Source organism: Dermochelys coriacea, chromosome 1, assembly GCF_009764565.3.
Source record: "Dermochelys coriacea isolate rDerCor1 chromosome 1, rDerCor1.pri.v4, whole genome shotgun sequence".
NCBI lineage: Eukaryota > Metazoa > Chordata > Testudines > Dermochelyidae > Dermochelys > Dermochelys coriacea.
The window spans coordinates 139,116,986-139,137,875 of record NC_050068.2 but is presented as its reverse complement, the minus strand read 5'-3'; the positions used below and the strand labels follow the sequence as shown (position 1 = coordinate 139,137,875).

General features: G+C 39.4%; 1 protein-coding gene across 13 annotated transcripts in view; it reads left to right on the top strand.

Annotated features, from left to right (window-relative positions):
- PHKA2 (phosphorylase kinase regulatory subunit alpha 2) overlaps positions 1 to 18,461 on the top strand; it is a 69,860-nt gene extending 51,399 nt beyond the window's left edge. For 5 of the 13 annotated variants that reach the window (XM_043504535.1, XM_043504571.1, XM_043504560.1 and 2 more), the window contains 8 exons: positions 953 to 1,071; positions 2,288 to 2,317; positions 3,920 to 3,965; positions 9,115 to 9,121; positions 9,329 to 9,503; positions 11,851 to 11,904; positions 17,447 to 17,647; positions 18,241 to 18,461. In XM_043504535.1, the coding sequence (XP_043360470.1) occupies positions 953 to 1,071; positions 2,288 to 2,317; positions 3,920 to 3,965; positions 9,115 to 9,121; positions 9,329 to 9,503; positions 11,851 to 11,904; positions 17,447 to 17,647; positions 18,241 to 18,414 (806 nt within the window). In that variant the 3' untranslated portion in view covers positions 18,415 to 18,461. Of the gene's footprint in view, positions 1 to 952; positions 1,072 to 2,287; positions 2,318 to 3,919; positions 3,968 to 9,114; positions 9,122 to 9,328; positions 9,504 to 11,850; positions 11,905 to 14,288; positions 15,361 to 17,446; positions 17,648 to 18,240 lie in introns of those variants that run through there. The other 8 variants (XM_043504568.1, XM_043504543.1, XM_038418513.2 and 5 more) reach the window with 6 other exon arrangements.
- Positions 18,462 to 20,890: the final 2,429 nt, after the last annotated feature.

Sequence of the window (20,890 nt, the reverse complement as noted above, 5' to 3'; positions counted from 1 at the left end):
GACTAGCCAGGATCACTCTGAGCACTAGGACTAGGGTTGTGTCTGGTCTCTGTGTAGGGGCACAAAAGTGAGAAGCTCCTTGTACCGTGTACCGACATAAGGCCAGATAGGAAGTTTAGTTTTGGTTGATTTCACTTATGTGCACACAGTTAGATGATGAATAAGGTTCATTATTAAACTTAAAACATAGATGTGGGTCTGAAACTGGGAGCTGGTGAAAATGCTTGTGAATGGCAAATATTTATAGATGCCAGATGCTATAGTGTTTCCATCATTTGTTCTAGGCATGTAATGGACATTGACAGAGCAGAGCTCTGTCTCCTTCCTACCTAACGACCATTTTTGAAGGCTCATCATTTCACAGGTCTGCAAATCATGTTAAGTAACTGCGCATCAAATTGTTTTAAAATATACATGAATACAGAAAACATTGTGCACTAAAATTAAGCTATGTCAAGCTCTCAGTGATATGCAGACAGACTTTTAAAATGAGAATGTCTAATGTGACCAGGGTTGAAGGATATTGAGAACAAAAACATCTGGCCTGTCTGAACTTCAAAGGGCATATCAATAGTTCCCAGGAATTCCTGAGTGGCGTTAGAACTGCCTCCTAAATCCATATTTAGGCCAAAATATTTGGAAGGGTTGAGCGCTCAGAAAACCCCACTGAAGTCATCAGGAGCTGCAGATTTCCACTAGCTTTGAAAATTGAGCCAAAAACATTTGTGTCTAAATATGGATTTAGAAGTCTAATTTTAGGCCATTCTGATCTGAAAGTTTGACTTGCGCTTTTAATCTTATTGGAAGTAAAGAGGTACCATGGAAAGTGCATAGTCCTAAAATACAAGGTGTTTTTCCTTTAATTTCTACATACAGTTTTAAGTTGTATTCTTATTACTACTTAAACATAGCTTACCTTTAATCTAGAAAACTGCCTCGTTTCTTTCTTTAGTGCGGCCTCTAGATTCCTCTGCCTCCAGCCCAGCAATTTCTATTCATGAAGTGGGGCACACTGGAGCAACTAAAACAGAAAGAAGTGGCATTACTAGACTGAAGAGTGAAATGAAACAGGTGGGAGGATCTCCTTTTCTGTGTGTTCTTTAAGCAGCACTGGATCTATGAAAGTCATTTTTTAAACCCAGGAGACACAACTGATTGTTTTTTTGTTATATCTGCCCCTTATTACATTCATAGGAGAAGTCTGGAATTTACCATCTGTTTTATTATTTGAAGTAGTAGTGGCTGTTTAATAAATAATAAATAATAATAATAATAATAATTAATAATAAAAAGCGTGCGAGGGAGAAGGTAAGGAAATCAATTTTTTTCCAAAACATTTTCCTTTTTGGTTTTAATTTAAAATTCTGAAATTAGCACATTTCAACCAGATCCTGGCTTGAAGATTAAGGGCACCTGACTTAGACCAAGTTCCCGTCATTCTTTCTTAGGTAAAGATTCCATTTGCATCAAAATCAAGATTTGGCTCAAACAAGATTCATTCTTGTGTTTTACACCTCTGCTTTTTCTGGCATACAAACCTTTATTGTGACCCATATGTCTGAGGTAAAGAACTCTGTTTACTGTAGCAAATGGTAGGTTGGAAGGCAAATAAAGAGGCATTTTCTTATCTCAGTAGGCAGAGGGATTTGTGAGCTATCTCCCCATTAATGCAGTAACATATGTACAGTATAAATAAGATACCAAGGAAGCTGGAGGAGTTTTCCTATGCTGATTACTAGATGCAAACATCTTTTCTGGGAACAGCACATTCAATTCTTATTTACTTTGGCATGCACATGTAATTCTTAAATCAAAACAAGTTTGTCTAATGATTTGGCCTAAATAAATAAGTCCTGATTTAATTTCTCCTGGTGAAAGCTTTTTTTTTTTTTTTGGTGTGGGGCTGAATTAATACTGAAGAGAGAGCCAACTCAGGTACTGAGTATAGCCTCATCCTGCACTGGGATCTGCAAGCAGGGATCTTTACTCTTCCCTCCCCTCCACCTTATCCCCCCTCCCTCCTGAGTGTCTCCATGCAGATGTAAAGATTCACTCAGAAAAGAAATCTTAGATCCATTTTTCATGTGTTTCTGTGTAGGAGGGACAAGAGTCATTATCCAGTGAGACCACTAGGACTCTCTTTTTGCTAATACATTTTCTCATGCAGCAAGTGAGCATTTGGAAAGATAAAACAGTTTAAAAACAAATCTGATTTGTGTTCTCTATTGTGGGTTGTTTTTTTTTTACATTTGTTTAAAATAATTGCATAACTAATTTTTGATTCCAGATGAATAGGAGATCATCTGCTGATGAAAAGGTGAAATAAATCTATATGTTCATAAGAATGCATGTTTTCCTCCCTCGCTACTGAATTATGTACACTTGTCCTAGAACTAAGGGAACTAAAAGCCTTTTTGTATGCTCTGAATACAGAACACTTTAACATTCAAATAGTAAATGATTTAATTAATATGGTGCAGTTTTATCTGTGCTACTGGTGCTAGTTTGTTGTTGTGAGCAGAATGGCCTGTGTTCTGGTCTCTCCAGAGATCTAGCAATTTATATCATTATACAAATTTATAGTGTGGATATCCATCACATGGCAAGTTGTGAATATCTGAGTTAATTTCCTTTCAAATAGAGAACACATTATAATGTCCTTCCTTTTGGAATACCTGACTGGACACTTGATGGCAGCATTATATCGCTCTGCATTGAGATGTAGCACAATTGCAACTTTCTGTAGACATTTAAAGGTGGGAAAATGTTTCCTGAGATTAGTCACTTTAGAAGGAGAGGTGCCATTTCTGCACAGAAAAGGAGTTGAGTGGCTTCTTTCCCGCTGAGAAAGTTGAATTTTTTCCATTCATGCTGATTCCCAGTAGGTTTCATTGAGCCATCAGGAATATTCAGCCTTTAGTATCAGGGAGAAAAACCTGACTCTTAAAGACATCAATCTGAAGGTGAACATTTTGATTGTTTTGACCTTAGACTGTTTCTATATTGGAGCTGATTTTCAAATGTGCTTAGCACCTCCAGCTCCAATTATTGTTTCGTTGGGTGCTCCATACTTCTGAAAATAGTCCCATCACTTTTACAGCTTATCTGAATCATTGTTTAATCAAAAAGAAAACTACTAAGAATACCCTTAGGTGCTAATCAGCATCTAATCATTTCTCATGGAAAACTGCCTCACTAGTTTTGCTAAGCATTACTGGCCTGGCTGGCAACTTGCATGATTTGATAGCATGGGATAACTTTCTTTCTAGCACTAATATAAGGTAAAGGATGCTGAAGAGAAAATGTAAGCTTGCAATATCAACGCTGCATCGTGTGGAGGCAGCTGCATTTTTTTTTATCTCATTTGGGTTTTTATGTCCTTGTGCTGTCTGAGGTAGATTCTGTGGAAAGCTTGTGATAGTATAGTCAGAGATGTTTCAGAGTAGCAGCTGTGTTAGTCTGCATTTGCAAAAAGAAAAGGAGTACTTGTGGCACCTTAGAGACTAACAAATTTATTTGAGCGTAAGCTTTCGTGAGCTACAGCTCACTTCATCGGATGCATCCGATGAAGTGAGCTGTAGCTCACGAAAGCTTATGCTCAAATAAATTTTAGTCTCTAAGGTGCCACAAGTACTCCTTTTCTTTTATAGTAAGAGATGAATGTAAAACTCTGAAGATCCTTAAACATAAAGGTGTAATTGTGATTTCACTTGCACTAATGTAAATCAGGAGTAACTTCCTTGATGTCAATGAAATTGTACCAGTATGAGAGCCCATTCTGACCCAAAGAATGGTTCTCTTAAATTAATAAGTGAGTTTTTAATTTTTATTACACATTTGTTCCTTTTCATGCATGTGTCACTTCATCTTATTTGTCTTGTCATGATTGACTGACTTTTTTTTAATTTCTGTTTTGTAGTTCTTTTATGGGGGCCAATCCATGTCCAGCAGCATGCACGGTTCCACGGTAAAATGCCATTCAGAAATTTGCAGTCTTTTTCTTTTCTCCCTCTGCAGGGACTCTAAACATAACTTGCGGCTTTTCTTATGTGACATTTATGTATTTTTTTTTAAACCTTAGCTTTTTGTTTCATTCACCTTCATGGAGAGACAGTTCTTATTTCTGGTCTTTTATAACAGAAATCTTATTTTTCACATTCTTCTAAATTTTCAGAGTTAAGATGGATTTAGCTACTTGACTAGGAGCTGCATGGGTAAATCCTGTGCAGCCCTGAACATTTAATGGTAATGTGGAAATATAAGTTTAACCCAATTTATTCTTAGAGGGGTTTTTAGTTATATAAATTTTGAATTTATAAGAGGAAAGAGATAATAGTACTGGTTAGAGCAAAGTGTGGGCCAACTTCCACGTATTGTAATATCTTGCCCTTCTATTCCACCCCTGTTGGGATAAAACTGAGGAGTAATTTTGTCTACTAGGGACTTGGATGAGATTCTCTTCAAATTCACTTTTTTACTTTTCAATCTAAATAAGAGTTTGAAATTAGGTCTGCCTTTTCATATGAAGGATAAAGCATATTAATTCATTGTGTCAGCTGCTCCGTAACTGCCAAACTCTCCCAATCTGCATGAACAAATAGCCATACAAGTAAAATGACAAATGTCCAGCGTTAGCTATCATAAGTGGTAGGATAACAATTAGCACAGGGCCTACCTGTACTGTACCCAAAGACCAATCTGCTTCATTGTGAAGGCGAGTACATAGGTGCGGGAACTAGGAGTGCTGGGGGTGCTGCCACACCTCCTGGCTTGAAGTGGTTTCCATCATGTTGTACAGGGTTTACAGTTTGGTTCAACATCTCTTAGCAATCCCACTACACGAATTGTTCCAGCTTTCCTAGTTGAGAATAGTTAAAATCTTCAATATTAGTAGCTGAAGGGTTTCACTTTTATGGGCTCCTAATTCATATCCTCAACGATAACTTTGCAAGATCTTTAATTAGTTTTAATACTTAAAAAACAGAATGTTTCTTCATTGCCACATAACTCTCAAAAGTGGCCAACTAGCCTTAATAACTCACTGCACTTTGATCCAAATGCTGTACACGCTGGGTGCAATACATCCCTTTTCAGCGGATTTGCGCTGGTACATAGGATTTGCGCTGTGGACAGGGATAAATATCATCCACTCTGAATATTAAATTACTGGTCCAAATTCTGGTCCAGTACACGAAGATGAATTTAAACCCCTGGCTTATGCTAGTGTGAATTTCTTCTCCAGCCAGCCATCTCCCTCCAAGGCCTTTAGTGGCGAGATCTTCAGCAACTTCGGCTCTTTCCTAGGCTCTCACTCTTGAGAGAAGGGAGCTCTTGTCCCCTTCCCAGCATGCCTTGCTCTAGTAACCTGCAGTTCCCAGATGCCCTTTCTGCTTCGGTCCCTCAAATTCCCACCATGCTGCAGTGGACAGCAGAAACCTGAAACTGGGCAATGCTAGGCCTGCAAGCGTCCCTTCCCTGTCTTAAAGGGACAGTAAACTCCATTACTGTCACAGTCACCCACTCCTTTTGTTTTTTGGCCAGTGGATCCACGTGTACACAGACCCACAGTACATGTTACACCTCCCAAACCCCATGGATATTGTACAATGTACCATCTCAAAACACTTTTCTGACACAGGCCATGTACCTCTTTGTGGTTTCTCCATGGCCTGCCTGACTCCTGTACAGTAGGTATATGGCTTTTCAGTCCTTCTGAACCAATGCAAAGATGTAAATATGCACATAGTAATTACTTCAGCACTGGCACTCCTGCTGAACTCCTTCATTACTTAAATGTCATCTTTGCTGAATTAGAGAAAGAAAGCTTGACTGTGTGCATTAGTCAGGATGCTGTACAATGAAAATTAACATATTGCATCAAACCAGCAAAGGTAAGCTGGGGGGTTTTGCATTAGAAGGAAAAGTAGTTATCACATTTTAGATTTCAAGTCTGTAGTTTTCTAGCATTCTGATCCTGCAGACTTTACTCTGGCAAACTTCCACAAACTTCAGTAGCAGTTTCTTTTGAGAAAGGACTAGTGGGATCAGGCTGTCAGTGAGCCTCTCTTTAGGCAGGCGCAGTTATGCCTGGCCCTGCATGGATGCGCAAGAGTGGGCAAAGAGCCTTTCCTACCTTAATGCAGAACTGGACACAATCCAGTTGACTGGAAGGTTTATGCAAGTCTAGAACCACAGCTAGTGCAAGACTCTTCTCTCTTTGCACAGAACAACAAAGCTGGTTATATGCATGTGCATCACCTTGTCATAGCATAGTCTCTCTGCGCTCTTTTTTGGGCACAGTACATTCAGAAACTCTTGCAATAGTCTCTGCACCACTCCCAATCACTGCTGCTCCCTAGAAGGCACCGATTTAGCCATGAGAATGTTTAAACACTGATGTTTTGCAGATGAACTGTGAAAGTTTTCCACAATAGGCAAGAAATCCCATTTTAATCAGTGCATGCTGTTCTGTTCATGGAACAGCCTGCCTCTTCAGTATTTCCAAGTTAGATTCAAAAGGAAATTCCTCTGAAGTATGAAGATGTTTTTAAAGTCATTAAACTTAGATTTTACATAATTGTCTTTTGCTCTAACAGGCTCATTTGTCCAGCTGGCTGTCTTGAAAATGTTTGTGTAAGCACCAACAGATACAGTATAAATCAGCTCACTTGGTCTAGCAGCAGGAGTTCAGCTATGAAAAGTTGCTTCTTCCTTCCCAAAAAATGGGAGGGGCTGCTATTTTTACTTTGTTTCCCTCTTTAAGACAAGGGGATACCCTCTGGGGCCCCAATCCCCATGAAGGGTATTTGTAAGTAAGGAGAGAGACGCTTGCTTGCTTCTCTGTGAAAACCCGAGGAAGATGGGAACATTTGCCCAGGAGTCGCATAGTTCAGGAGGATTGAATGATTCATGTATTATAAGAAGATTCCAGGGTTGCCAGGCTGAGTCAGCGTGAAGCGATGGAAGAAACTACAAGCAGGGTTGAGAGCTGTTGCTTAGAACGTCACTAGGTTCCATCCCCACTGGGCCCCGTGAGAACAAGATGGAATGTTGGCGCCCAGAGGTTCTGTGGCAGTTAGAATGTGACAGTTGAGCAGAGGAGGTGGGAGTAGCAGCTACATGGACTAACAAAAAGGGGGTGGTGCCTCCAGCCAGGGGGCAGCTCTGTGCACGGACTTCGGGCGACAAGTTCAAACAGCAGCATGGCTCGTTACAACACGCAGTGCATGGAAACAATAGCCCCTCAATATTACCTACCTACGTGGCTTCACTATCTGATTTCCCGTTCGCTAATACACACTGCTTTGTGGTGTTAGCATGTTTACTGCTGTGGTGTTTTGTGTGCGTTTCCCAATGCGGTGTTTGGCGGAATAGTACACAAGTGTACTGCTGTGGAGGGCTGCCACAAGTACTAAAATAATCTGATTCCAAGCTGTACAGAATTGGGCACAAGTGTAAAGAGTTCCCATGCGTACCACAATACGATGGCACTGTTACCAGGACCACTCTGAGCTTTGACCACACAATGCCAGGAAAGCAAGCTACCCGCGCTGGCCATAGAGAGGTTAAAAGAAGGAAAACGCTATGGGAAAATAATCGGATACAGAGCAAAGATGGTGGTTTATTTGGCCTAAATGCCATACCCATATGACAGCACTGGCTTTCATCTACTGATAGTGTATGTGTGATTTATTGAGTAGGCCAATGTATCAAAATATGGGCCCTGGTCTCTCTCTCTTTTTCTCTCTCAACCTATGGTACCCTTTGCAGTGCATTGCGTTAAATGGGTGGCTTTTGCCTCCCCGGGCTGTGGACTGGCTGCTGAAGAATGCCAGAGCCATTCTTATGCAAGAAGGAACGAGGGCTTCTAATGCAGAACGCATGTGATTTCCACGGGCCCTGGAAATAAGAATTTCATGATGGTGCCCCAACTTTACAGATGACAAAGAGCAGCGTTTTCCCAATTTGCTCATGATCAAGCCTGAAAGAGTAAATAACAGTGAAATCAAGAGCAACAATGATAACATTCAGGATGTAAGACTGATGTGGAGAGATGTAGAAATGATCATTGAAGATGTAAGACATTACAAGATGGATTCTGACCTCTAGCTTCTTGCAAAAGTGCCTTCCTGAAATTATAGACCCATCATTTCTCTTAAAACACAACTACAGATCCTGTAATCTCTTTCACACCAAAGGCTGTGGTGCAAAGAATTTATTAGGTCTGCAGACATGCTTGGCAGAGCTGGTAAGTCCCACAAACCAAATAAACTCCTGTTCAAGGAAGTTATAGACTCAGCTGGCAAGACCAGTAGAATTTTTTAAATTCCAGGAAAGGTCTGATGGGGGAAATGCAATTCCTGCTCCTTGTGTCTCCCAGGGATTACTGAGATGGTCCAATGGAAGGTCTCCTCAATGGGGCATGAGGGCATTCCTTTGCCTAGCTCTAGCAGATATCCAGATACGGATAGCTCTAGCAGATATCCAGATTTCTTTTGCAGCTATCATGAGACTGGAAAAAGCCCTAGTTGGGATAGTTGTCCCTTATACTGCACTAGAGGGAGCAGAGAAGCAATCAAGATATTTGTCAAATGGGCAGATAACAACCATCCCTTGACCATGGATGTCTGGATCCCTCTCCATACACACATTATGCAGTGTGTGCAAACAAATCTACTAATCTGTTCTGTTTAGTTTAACCATTTTTGCATGCCCGTCCCCTTTTCACAGTGCACCTTAAAACCACCATTGAGCTTAAACATATTTACAAAAAAAGTTACAGTTCCTTCCTACTACTTTTAATATTAAAGTTTACCTCTAGCCAAATCCCCAATATATATTTTGATCTCAAGATAAGGAGAGTCCAGCCTGTTTGTTATTTGAATGGGAGAGCAAGGGGAAAATAGCAGGTGTTGCCAAGTCAGAAGTGATGCATTTGTTCCCGAGTTTTAATACTTTAATGGCAGTGCCACTTAGAATTAGGATTCAGTCTGTGTAAAGTAAAGGTATCCCCTCCACCCCCAACCATAATAGAACACTTTTCTAAACTCACTTTATTAATTGGGTCAGATGAAGCTGCAAAGTCAAGCTGGTTTGTTTTGCTGACTGCTCATTGGTTCATTTTGAAATTGAGTCAAATAAGTAAAATGTGGGGAGATTTGTTGTGAAAGAAATACATTGACCGTATCCTGTCAACATCTTCAAAAGAAATCAGTCAATATTCACTAGAAACTGCACTGAATTGAAACTGTAGCAGAATGGTGTAACATGCAAGGGTGGGTGCGCTCATGTTAACATGTTGTAGTTACTAAATGGTCTGTCTCTTGCAGAGGGGCAGTACTCCATCATCTCCCACTAGGACTTCATCCCCTACAGGGTCTACTGGAAACGACATCAGCTGGGGTGACCGCCAAGGGCAATGGCTCCGCAGAAGAAGGCTTGATGGTGCCATTAACAGAGTTCCTGTAGGGTTCTATCAAAAAGTATGGAAAATCCTTCAGAAGGTAAGTTAATAGCAGTAGAGGGTGTACGGTATCTTGAGAGGCTAGTATTTCAGATACAATATTACTGTGGTCAGGAAAAACTCTGAATATGTCTGACTAATACACAAGAGTTCCATTAACATATGCTCATGAATCAGTTTGCCAATGTATTTCCTCTGAAAACCAGCACTAAACTGCAGCCAAATGATTAAATTCTACTGTTTCTCATTGTTCCCCATCTTAAACAGGTCATGGTCATTGCCAATGAAAGGCTCACAATCCACCCACACCCAGTTCAAGAAGATAAATTGGTAGAATAGGAAGGGTTAAATAAGAAGCTATGTTTCTTAAAAATATCTGAGTTCTACTGGTGGATTTCATAAGGGCTATACTAATTTTAAAACCAATTTTTAGTTTGTTCCACATTCATTGAAAATAATCTCTGCAGTTGCTCCTGAGTTTAGTAGTATGGTGCAGTCATTGAACTAGAGCCGGGGTGGCCAACCTGAGCCTGAAAAGGAGCCAGAATTTACCAATGTACATTGCCAAAGACCCACAGTAATACGTCAGCAGCCCCCCATCTGCTCCCCAGACCTCAGTGCCTCTTGCTTGCTGGCAGCCCCCCACCAATCAGCGCCTACTCCCCCATCCTCCTGCCCTCTGCAATAAGCTGTTTCACGTGTGCAGGAAGCTATGGCGGGGAGGGAGGAGGAGCAACGAGGGCATGGCAGGCTCAGGGGCCTTGGGAGAAGAAGTGGAATGGGGGCAGGGCTTACGGAAGACGGGGTTGAGCAGTGAGCACCCCCCAGCACATTGGAAAGTTGGCATTTATAGCTCCAGCCCCAGAATCAGTGCCTAGGTAAGGAGCAGCATATTAACCTCTGAAGAGCCACATGCAGCTCAGGAGCCAAAGGTTGGCCACCCCTGAACTAGAGAATGATTTAAGAAACAGGGGAACATGAATTCCCATTGACTTCAATGAGACTATTCACCTGCTTTTGTGTATTGCTGGATTAGGCCAAAGGGTTCAGCACCTGGCTGCATTGAGCCGTATTGAGTACTAAAGTGGAGGTAGGAATATATGCCATGTGTCTAGATAGCTCACACTTGTGCAATTCAAATCAGCACTCTAAAATGCAGGATTAACTGATGCCAGCAAAGACAAGTCTTTTGTGAATTCATCCACTAGGTTTATTTAAAGGGACACTGCCAACCTAAATTGCCTTTGTCTGAAATGTACCATTTTTACAAATAATACCTAAAATAACTAAAACTGACAGATCAAAGGAAAAACTGTTCTTTTTTTTATGCATGATAGCACTTTGTATAGTCAGTGTCACAGTTTCCCATCAACAGTTTGTCAGTTTCCCTTGTTGTTTGAATGACTTCTACACAGCAACAATGGAAAGGAAAAACATTTAAGAGTGCAAGCTACAGTTGTAAAATGACTGAGGTCATACTTAATTTGCAAAATGGTGGAAATTGCAGATTCAACAATATTAGGCCTCCATTGCCATTTTGATTTTAATTAGCTCACTTTCCTGAACTACTGTACATGTCAGGTTCTTTTTGGGTTTTTTGGAGAATCAAATAGAATTTTATTTAGTCAAGCTCAGCCTATATTTTCCTTTGCTCATTGTCATCCATTTATTCTTAAAATTCCTTTGGACAATTCTTAATACCTCTCCCTCCTTGGTGTTTTCAGACTTCAGATGCCTAGATGACCATCATACCCTGGTCATGCCTTATCCAAGCTACATGTATTTAGGTTTTTTTTAAACTCTTTCCTCGTATGTCAATTTATCTAGCTCCTCCGTAATTTTTGTTGCCTATTTTGGAGGGCATTTTTCATTTACTGATGATATTATATTGTGGTGCCCCAAGTCATATATCCTAAACTAAGTGGTGTTTGACCCTAGGGCAAGAGAGAGGGATCTTCACTTTCCTGGTCCATAATAAAGATGCTCCATTGATGGGCTGATTTATTTATTTACCCCTCCTCTAATTGTCCTTTCGTATTGCAAACTCATATCTAATTTGCTGTACTTTCACCTCTAGATGTCTCCTGCTGTTACTGCTTTCCAAGTACCTCCCTCCCACTGAACAGTTGTGTTTCAGCTTAAGTGTGGCATAAAGTTATTTTATAGCATCCAGACCTTCTCTCCAATAGTTTTCTTGTCATATGACCTTTTTGGAAGAAATGAAATAACATTTTTATATGCGTTCACTGTTTTTAAAACTTGTCATATTTGTCATCAGAACATCTTTTCCAGGAAGAATTTAAAACTCAAAAGGAATATAAGTTTCCAGATATACTTTTAAGGATTGTGTTTTAATCAATATTGATTTTTTTTATTATATTGTTTAGTGCCATGGCCTGTCCATTGATGGCTACGTCCTTCCTTCTTCAACTACAAGAGAGGTATAGTAAATAATAATATTAATGAGGTCTTTCCATGATTTTATTTCAAGTTGTATGACTCTCGAGCACACGATGTAACAGGATCATTGGAGAAAACGCTTTGTTTTAAAATATAAACTCACAATGGAAGTTTTACAGTTTGAATCTTAACTAATAGTTCTGTTGAATGCCTTAGTGACAGGGATGGTGTAGGGCCAGATTTTAATCTGAGATCCATGATGTTCACAGATGCAAGTCTTGCAAATACTAGGCTTTCCCACGACAACATAAGATTATACTTAGAACATCTGAGGTTTGCATGTGTTAGTATAATTTCTATGATGTACCATAATCTGAGCCTCATTCACTTATTCAACATCACTTGTAATTTATATCCTTTTCCCCCTGTACATTTAAGAAAATGAAGTTATTTTTAACCACAGTCAATGAAGTATCAGAGCTCTGCACCTGCAGTGAGTTGATAATTAATCTTGATAGCACATTCAGAATTTAGAAGCAAGATTTCCTTCTTGAAAAAAGTTACACAGTCCTTGACCTCTGGATGCTATTTTCTAGGAAAGTTTGCAATAATGTAACATCATTTGTGTTGGCTAATGTGCATTCAGTCTTTTTCTCTTAATTTTCCCTGTTCAATTATTAATTTTTTAGTAAAGAGAGGTTAAAGTTTACTCAGCTCTGTTTAAAACAGAGGGTGGCAAATACAAAAGGGAATAGAAGCCGAATTAGGAAAATGTCCTGATTTGCTGAAATTAAACAAAGACAAATACCTGTTTAGAATTCTGTGACTGCAAACAATATTTCAGCACTGTGGTTACAAAAACAAATATGAATCACAGAAATGTGGCTGACCCAAATTTTGCCTTTTTTTTTAAACCTTCGTTCTTTTTTCATATAATTTTTTTTGGTTGGTTGGTTTTTATACAAACAAGTTGGATCTATGCTGGTAGGTGCTATTTTGCTTATCAAAGAGACGGTTATGGGTGACTTAATCCGTCTACAAGTACCTACATCAGGAACAGCAATTTGATAATAGAGGGCTCTTCAGTCTTGCAAAGAAAGGTACAATAAGGATCAAGGGTTGGAAGTTGATGCTAGACAAATTCAGACTAGAACTAAGGTGCAACATTTTTAACAATGAGGTTAATTAATCATTGGAACAACTTACCAAGAGTTGTAGTGGATTCTCCGTCACTGGAAATTTTAAAGTCAAGATTGGTGGCTTTTCGGAAAGACATCCTCTAGTTCAAACACAACTATTGGACTTGAAACAGAAATTAATACCTGGAAATCCTATGGCCTCTATTGTGGAGGCAGTCAGACTGAAGGTCACAATAGTGCCTTCTGCCTTAAAATCTATGAATCACTTCTGACAACTTTTAAATCTACAATTAACAATAATCCAGCAACAAAGTAAAAAAACCTAGACATTTGAATCCCACCCACAAGATTTCTGTCACTATTCCTATCTCTGTGGCCCCGGCAATTCTTACGCCACCTCAGAAGCCATTGAGAAGAGGCAGACTTTGCAGCATCCCCTAAAGGTCAACATATTTGAGCCGTTTCAATCCAAGGAGAGAGCAAGTGCTAGAGTCTGTCTTTCTTTGTGTGTTGTGACTATCCGTCAATAGGACTCAGTGATTCCAAATGATTCCTTTGTCAGCGTAGATCATTTATGCTACTCCTAGATGTTTTATTTTAGTTTTCCCTTTCATTCACCATCCTAGACTTTGAAGAGACCCATCTACCACCTCTGCCACCACCTGAACCACAAACAATCTTGTATGTTAGGATCTTGACGCAGTATGACGTAGTGTAATGATACTCTGAGCCAATAAAACAGGGAACCAAGCCATAAGGCTAATGAGCTGTAGAGTGAGTAGCTGTAGCTCACGAAAGCTTATGCTCAAATAAATTTGTTAGTCTCTAAGGTGCCACAAATACTCCTTTTCTTTTTAGGTTAAATTATTGTCTCTAACCCCTTCCACTTGTCTGTTTCTCAGCATTTGGAGAGTAACTGTTTCACAGAATGCAAACTAATCATTCTTGTCACTTGAAGATATTTGAGTCTGTTCCCACCAGGAAAAGAGAAGCGCATGAATTTCACCCCACCCCCAACCGAATCCCTACAATGCTCCATTCCTGTTTCCACTCTCAGGGATCTTTAGGTTTCAGAGTAGCAGCCGTGTTAGTCTGTATTCGCAAAAAAGAAAAGGAGTACTTGTGGCACCTTAAACTAACAAATTTATTTGCGCATAAGCTTTCGTGAGCTACAGCTCACTTCATCGGATACATCCGGTGAAGTGAGCTGTAGCTCACGAAAGCTTATGCGCAAATAAATTTGTTAGTCTCTAAGGTGCCACAAGTACTCCTTTCCTTTTTTTCAGGGATCTTTGACTCCCAACATTGCCGGTCTTTGGATAGCTGCTTACCGCCAGGGCTGCCTTGTCTCCAGAGCTGATGGTCTTTCTTCACCGCAGGAGCAGCTCTTACCTGCTCCTCCAGCATCAGTTTCCAGGCAGCTCTTTGTTCACCATGATAAAAAACCTTCTTTTCTTGCTTTTAAATGCCATGGTTGATTCAATTGTGCAATTTGCACAGGTGGCATTACACTTGTGAAGTGCAAAATCTTTTTGCAGTGCACTTAGTGCAGCAAGCCATGTGTTTTAACAATTTCATGTATGCTGATGACAATACCTCCTATGGTGTGACTATCACCCATACCACTTACAAGGTGGCACCTCACCCATGGGTATATATGCGAATATCAGTGTAATATTGCTGTTTGATTAAAATGAATACCATCCCCTGTAAAAGTGTCATGTCTGCCTTGTGTAGTGTAATACTGTATGTTTCTCATATTCTGACTTGTAAGCTTTATTGTCATTTAATTGGTTAAAACAGTAGGACAGTATTCACTCTCCTTCAAATCTATTTTCAGAATTAACAGGATACAGTTAGGATTGGTAGGCCTAAAATTAGACTGTCTGGCTTTCAGTTTGCTGATGTATTATACATGCAAATGATGCCATCCTGCCTGTCTGCCTCACTGTTGTAAGCATGTAGAGTATTGAAATTGACAAAAAATCTATATAATGCAGTCTCCTGTCTGCTCATACAAATAGAGCAGACAAGCACAATGGAGGCATAGCTCAGTGTGCATATCCCTGTTTAAAACATGCACATCACTCTATGTTATGGTGCTGGTAACAGCTGCAAAAGAAGATGAAATTTTTTGTGATATTGCAGTCCTTATTTTGTGGAAGTGAAAAGTTTTCCCCTCCCCAGCCCCCCATCTCCCTCCACCATCAGGCTATTTACAAAAAATAGGATTCGTTTCTAGGCCTGTCTGACCTTGACAGTATCTAATTTCACTGTTAATAGGAATCAAACTCAATAAGCATAACCTCTTGAGGCTATCATTTAATGTGACATCTCCACAGTTCTGCCAATGCAAAGTAGGTTGTTCTACCAGCAATGTAGATATCAGTCTGTGGGATAACATTCATTCTTAGCAAGTGATGTGGGCTTTTTTTTTAATCTCTACAATATCTTTGGCTTCATAAACAAAACCTGTGATCCTAAAATATGCCTACACAAAATAATGTGTGAGGTTAATGTCATGATCAAAGAATTAATTTGCAAGATAATAAGCATCAATATTCCCGTATGTAAGCAATGTGTGTTGACAGACTTTTCTGGAAGTTACAAAATTTTTTTTGGATTGCTAAACCTTGAGTCTGCAAATAGTTTGCAAGTACTTAGTTTTCCATATGCAAATAATCCCATTCATTTCCATGGGACTCTTTACATGTGCAAAGTTAAGCACATGTTTAAGTGTCTGGAGGATCTGGGGCCTTATCGTCTTGCATTTTATCTGTTTATCTTTCCACTAGGGCTGTCAAGCGATTAAAAAAATTAATTGCAATTAATCAACACTGTTAATAATAGAATACCATTAATTTAAATATTTTAGATGTTTTCTACATTTTCAAATATCTTGATTTCAGTTATAACAGAATACAAAATGTACAGTGCTCACTTTATATTATTTTTGATTACAGGTATTTGCACTATAAAAAACCAAAAGAAATACTATTTTTCAGTTCACCTAATACAAGTACTGTAGTGCAATCTCTTTATTGTGAAAGTTGAATTTACAAATGTAGAATTATATACAAAAAAAACCACTCTAAAATAAAACAATGTAAAATTTTAGAGCCTGCAAATCCACTCAGTCCTACTTCTTGTTCAGCTAATTGCTCATACAGACAAGTTTGTTTACTTTTGCAGGAGATAACGCTGCCTGTTTCTTGTTTACAATGTCACTGGAAAGTGAGAACAGATGTTCTCATAGCACTGTTGTAGCCAGCATCGCAAGATATTTACGTGCCAGATGCGCTAAAGAATCATGTGTCCCTTCATGCTTTAACCACAATGCATCCATGCTGATGACGGGTTCTGATTGATAACAGTCCAAAGCAGTGCGGAGCGACGCATGTTCATTTTTATATCTGAGTCAGATGTCACCAGCAGAAGGTTGATTTTCTTTTTTGGTGGTTCAGGTTCTGTAGTTTCTGCATCGGAGTGGTGCTCTTTTAAGACTTCTGAAAGCATGCTTCACACCTCGTCCCTCTCAGATTTTTAAAAGGCACTTCAAATTTTTAAACCTTGGGTCGAGTGCTGTAGCTATCTTTAGAAATCTCACATTGGTACTTTCTTTGCACTTTGTAAAATCTGCAGTGAAAGTGTTCTTAAAATGAACAACATGTGCAGGGTCATCATCCAAGACTGCTATAACATGAAATATATGGCAGAATGCAGGCAAAACAGAGTAGGGGACATACAATTCTCCCCCAAGAAGTTCAGTCACAAATTTAATTAACGCATTTTTTTTTAACGAGCGTCATCAGCATGGAAGCATGTTCTCTGGAATGGTGGCCAAAGCATGAAGGGCCATATGAATGTTTAGCATATCTGGCATGTAAATACCTTGCAATGCTGGCTAGAAAAGTGCCATGCAAATGCCTGTACTCGCTTTCTGGTGACATTGTAAATAAGAAGAGAGCAGTATTATCTCCTGTAAATGTAAACAAACTTGTTTGTCTTAGCGATTGGCTGAACAAGAAGTAGGACTGAGTGGACTTGTAAGCTTTGAAGTTTTACATTGTTTTGTTCTTGAGCACAGTCATGTAACAAAAAAAAATCTACATTCTTAAGTTGCATTTTCATGATAAAGAGATTGCACCACAGTACTTGTATGAGATGAATTGAAAAATACTATTTCTTTTGCTTATCATTTTTACAGTGCAAATATTTATAATCAAAATAATATACACTGATTTCAATTACAACACAGAATACAATATATATATGAATATGTAGAAAAACATCCAAAATATTTAATAAATTTAAATTGGTGTTCTATTGTTTAACAGTGCGATTAAAACTGCAATTAATTGTGATTGATTTTTTTGAGTTAATTGCGTGAGTTAACTGCGATTGACAGTCCTACTTTCCACTAACCTACCACCTAACTTTCCAGATGACCCCTTGTGAAATCAAGTTTGCTGTGCATGTGGAGTCAGTGCTGAACCATGTACCTCAACCTGAATACAGACAGCTGCTGGTGGAAGCTATTCTTGTTCTCACACTGCTGTCGGACATAGAGGTGACCAGCATCGGGGGCATAATCCATGTGGATAGAATAGTGCATGTGGCTAACGATCTGTTTTTTCAGGAACAGGTGGGTACAGCAGATTTCCAGTAATATCTGAGGGTGGAGTTGGGAAGGTATTGTGTTTGAAACGAACTTCATTTTTGGTATTTGTGGAAAAATTATTTTTCCCTCCACAAAAAGCAAGTCATGTAAGCATCTTTTGAAAATGTATTCAGAAGATTAAAACTTCCTGTAATTAATGAAATAGTCTCTTTTGCTGCAGTTTTACAGTTATAGCGGGGTAATGCTCTCTCAAGCCTAAACATCTGTTTAAAATCACCTTTTACTTCACCAGAATACTGAGAACCAAAGGGCCACTGTTTAAGTAGAGATGGGGAAAACAAGCTAGTCGTGTGTTACCAGAGATATGCAAAAAATAAGGTCCATAAAGGGGAAGTTAAGAGAAGTGAACTAGCATGGGTAGAGAAAAAGGTTCTAAATAACCTATGTTGTCCTACAGTCTTTGGAAAGGAATTAGTGAAGGGAGAACTGTTTTCCTTATTCAGTGCAGATACAATTGTAGTCCTGGTCTAGTATTTGTTTTTAAGTTTAGTAATTCTGATCTGAACACGGATATCTGATTTTTCTCCTCCCCTCCTTTTTATTTTCCCCCCTCTCAGAAATCACTTGGAGCAAATGATGACTTCTTGGAGCGAGACTTCGCCACAGGAATTTGCCACTTTTTCTATGACAGTGCTCCAAGTGGGGCATATGGAACTATGACATACTTAACAAAAGCTGTAGCCACCTATTTACAGGATTTCCTGCCTAGCACAGGCTGCCTGATGCAATAGACTATGCCTCTTGATGAAAAACGAAAGTAAAGATACAGAAGCTCTTTTTCCCCCTCTCCTCTCTCTTCCCTCTTCACTTACTGAACATGTGTCTTTCACTGCACAGGATTTAAACGCCACTCATCATGTGTGAGCACCAATCTGTAGGGGACAGCTGAACAATGAAGATGAAATTTGGCCTAATTCCAGAACCATGAGAAACATGTACAATGAGTGGTTTCCGAATAGCAGCCGTGTTAGTCTGTATTCGCAAAAAGAAAAGGAGTACTTGTGGCACCTTAGAGACTAACAAATGTATTTGAGCATAAGCTTTCGTGAGCTACAGCTCACTTCATAGCTCACGAAAGTTTATGCTCAAATAAACTTGTTAGTCTCTAAGGTGCCACAAGTACTCCGTTTCTTTTTATGTACAATGAGTGGTGCCTATTCTACCCTAAATGCAATGTGCAATTTAAAGTAAATTAAGTAAGAATTATGCACTTATGCCAAGAGGAAAATAATGATTGTAGAGATCAAAAAATATAAATAGGGAGATGCTCCTCTGGCATAAAATTCCCAACTAAGGAGAGTGTATTTTTTCTGTATATTTGAATTAATTAACTCTCTCTTAAGCATGGCTTCTGTATGTTGATGTTGTGAATAGTTAAAAGCACAGTTTAGTGTTATCTTTCTCCGATTTATTCAGTTTCCATGTGATACCCAGGCACTATTTTTAATACACATTGAGCCGGATTCTGATCTCAATTACACCAGAGTGGTGCAGGAGTAACTCCAATGAAGTCAAGCATGAGATCAGAATTATGGCTGTCATAAATCGGTAGCCTCTCTCTGATGACATAGCATCTGCCTTGGAGAAAGCTACATCGTTCTGGACCATTGCAGCATTGGAGAAGCTGATCTCTGACTTCCTCTTTTAAAAACAGTTTTATGCTTATAATTGTTTTGGGTAGATGAATAAACAGCTGCCTGTAGATCCAAAAGATATGTTTCCTTCACTCAAGCACACTTTCTAAATCTTAATATCTTGTCCACTGTAGATGACCTAGAAGATGAGATACATAAGCATCGCTCTTCCAGAATATCATCTGTACTTACTAGAGGAAGAGTTGATGTTTGTTTCGTGTCCTTTGATTAGACAGATGGTTCTTCATCAGATGTAACTAGAACCATTAGAGGTGGTCTCCCTAATAGAAAAATCTCTCTTTAAACAGCACCGGATAATACTTAGTACTCTTTATAATGTAGGCTGTTGTATTTGTTTATATTAAATATAATATAAATATATATACAGAGCCACAGTGCTCACTCCTCTGGCTTAACCCAGGTGAGCTCAAGGTGGAGGAAGACAATGATTTCCCCTTGTTGACTTCCACTGAGGGGTGAGGCTTGCTCCTATGGAATGGGCTGAATGAGTACCACTGGTTCTTAGATTCATTGATACTAAGGTCAGAAGGGACCATTCTGATCATCTAGTCTGACCTCCTGCACAATGCAGGCCACAAAATCTCACTCACCCAGTCCTACAAAAAACCTCACCTATGTCAGAGCTATTGAAGTCCTAAAATTGTGGTTTAAAGACTTCAAGGAGCAGAGAATCCTCCCTCAAGTGACCCGTGCCCCATGCTACAGAGGAAGGCAAAAAACCTTCAGGGCCTCTCCAATCTGCCCTGGAGGAAAATTCCTTCCCGACCCCAAATATGGCAATCAGCTAAACCCTGAGCATATGGGCAAGATTCACCAGCCAGATACTACAGAAAATTCTTTCCTCGGTAACTCAGATCCCACCCATATAATATCCCATCTCAGGGGATTAGGCCTATTTACCCTGAATATTTAAAGATCAATTAATTGCCAAAATCATATTATCCCATCATATCATCTCCTCCATAAACTTATTGAGTTTAATCTTAAAGCCAGATAGATCTTTTGGCCCCACTGCTTCCCTTGGAAGGCTATTCCAAAACTTCACTCCTCTGATGGTTAGAAACCTTCATCTAATTTCAAGTCTAAATTTCTTGGTGGCCATTATAGATCCATTTGTTCTTGTGTCCACATTAGTACTGAGCTTAAATAATTCCTCTCAGTCTCCGTTATTTATCCCTCTGATATATTTATAGAGAGCAATCACATCTCCCCTCAACCTTCTTTTAGTTAGGCTAAACAAGCCAAGCTCCTTAAGTCTCCTTTCATAAGACAAGCTTTCCATTCCTCGCATCATCCTAATAGCCCTTCTCTATACCTGCTCCAGTTTGAATTCATCCTTTTTAAACATGGGAGACCAGAACTGCACACAGTATTCCAGGTGAGGTCTCACTAGCGCCTTGTATAACGGTACTAAAACCTCCTTATCCCTACTGGAAATACTCTCCTGATGCATCCCAAAACCGCATTAGCTTTTTTCACAGCCATATCACATTGGCAGCTCATAGTCATCCTATGATCAACCAATACTCCAAGGTCCTTCTCCTCCTCCTCC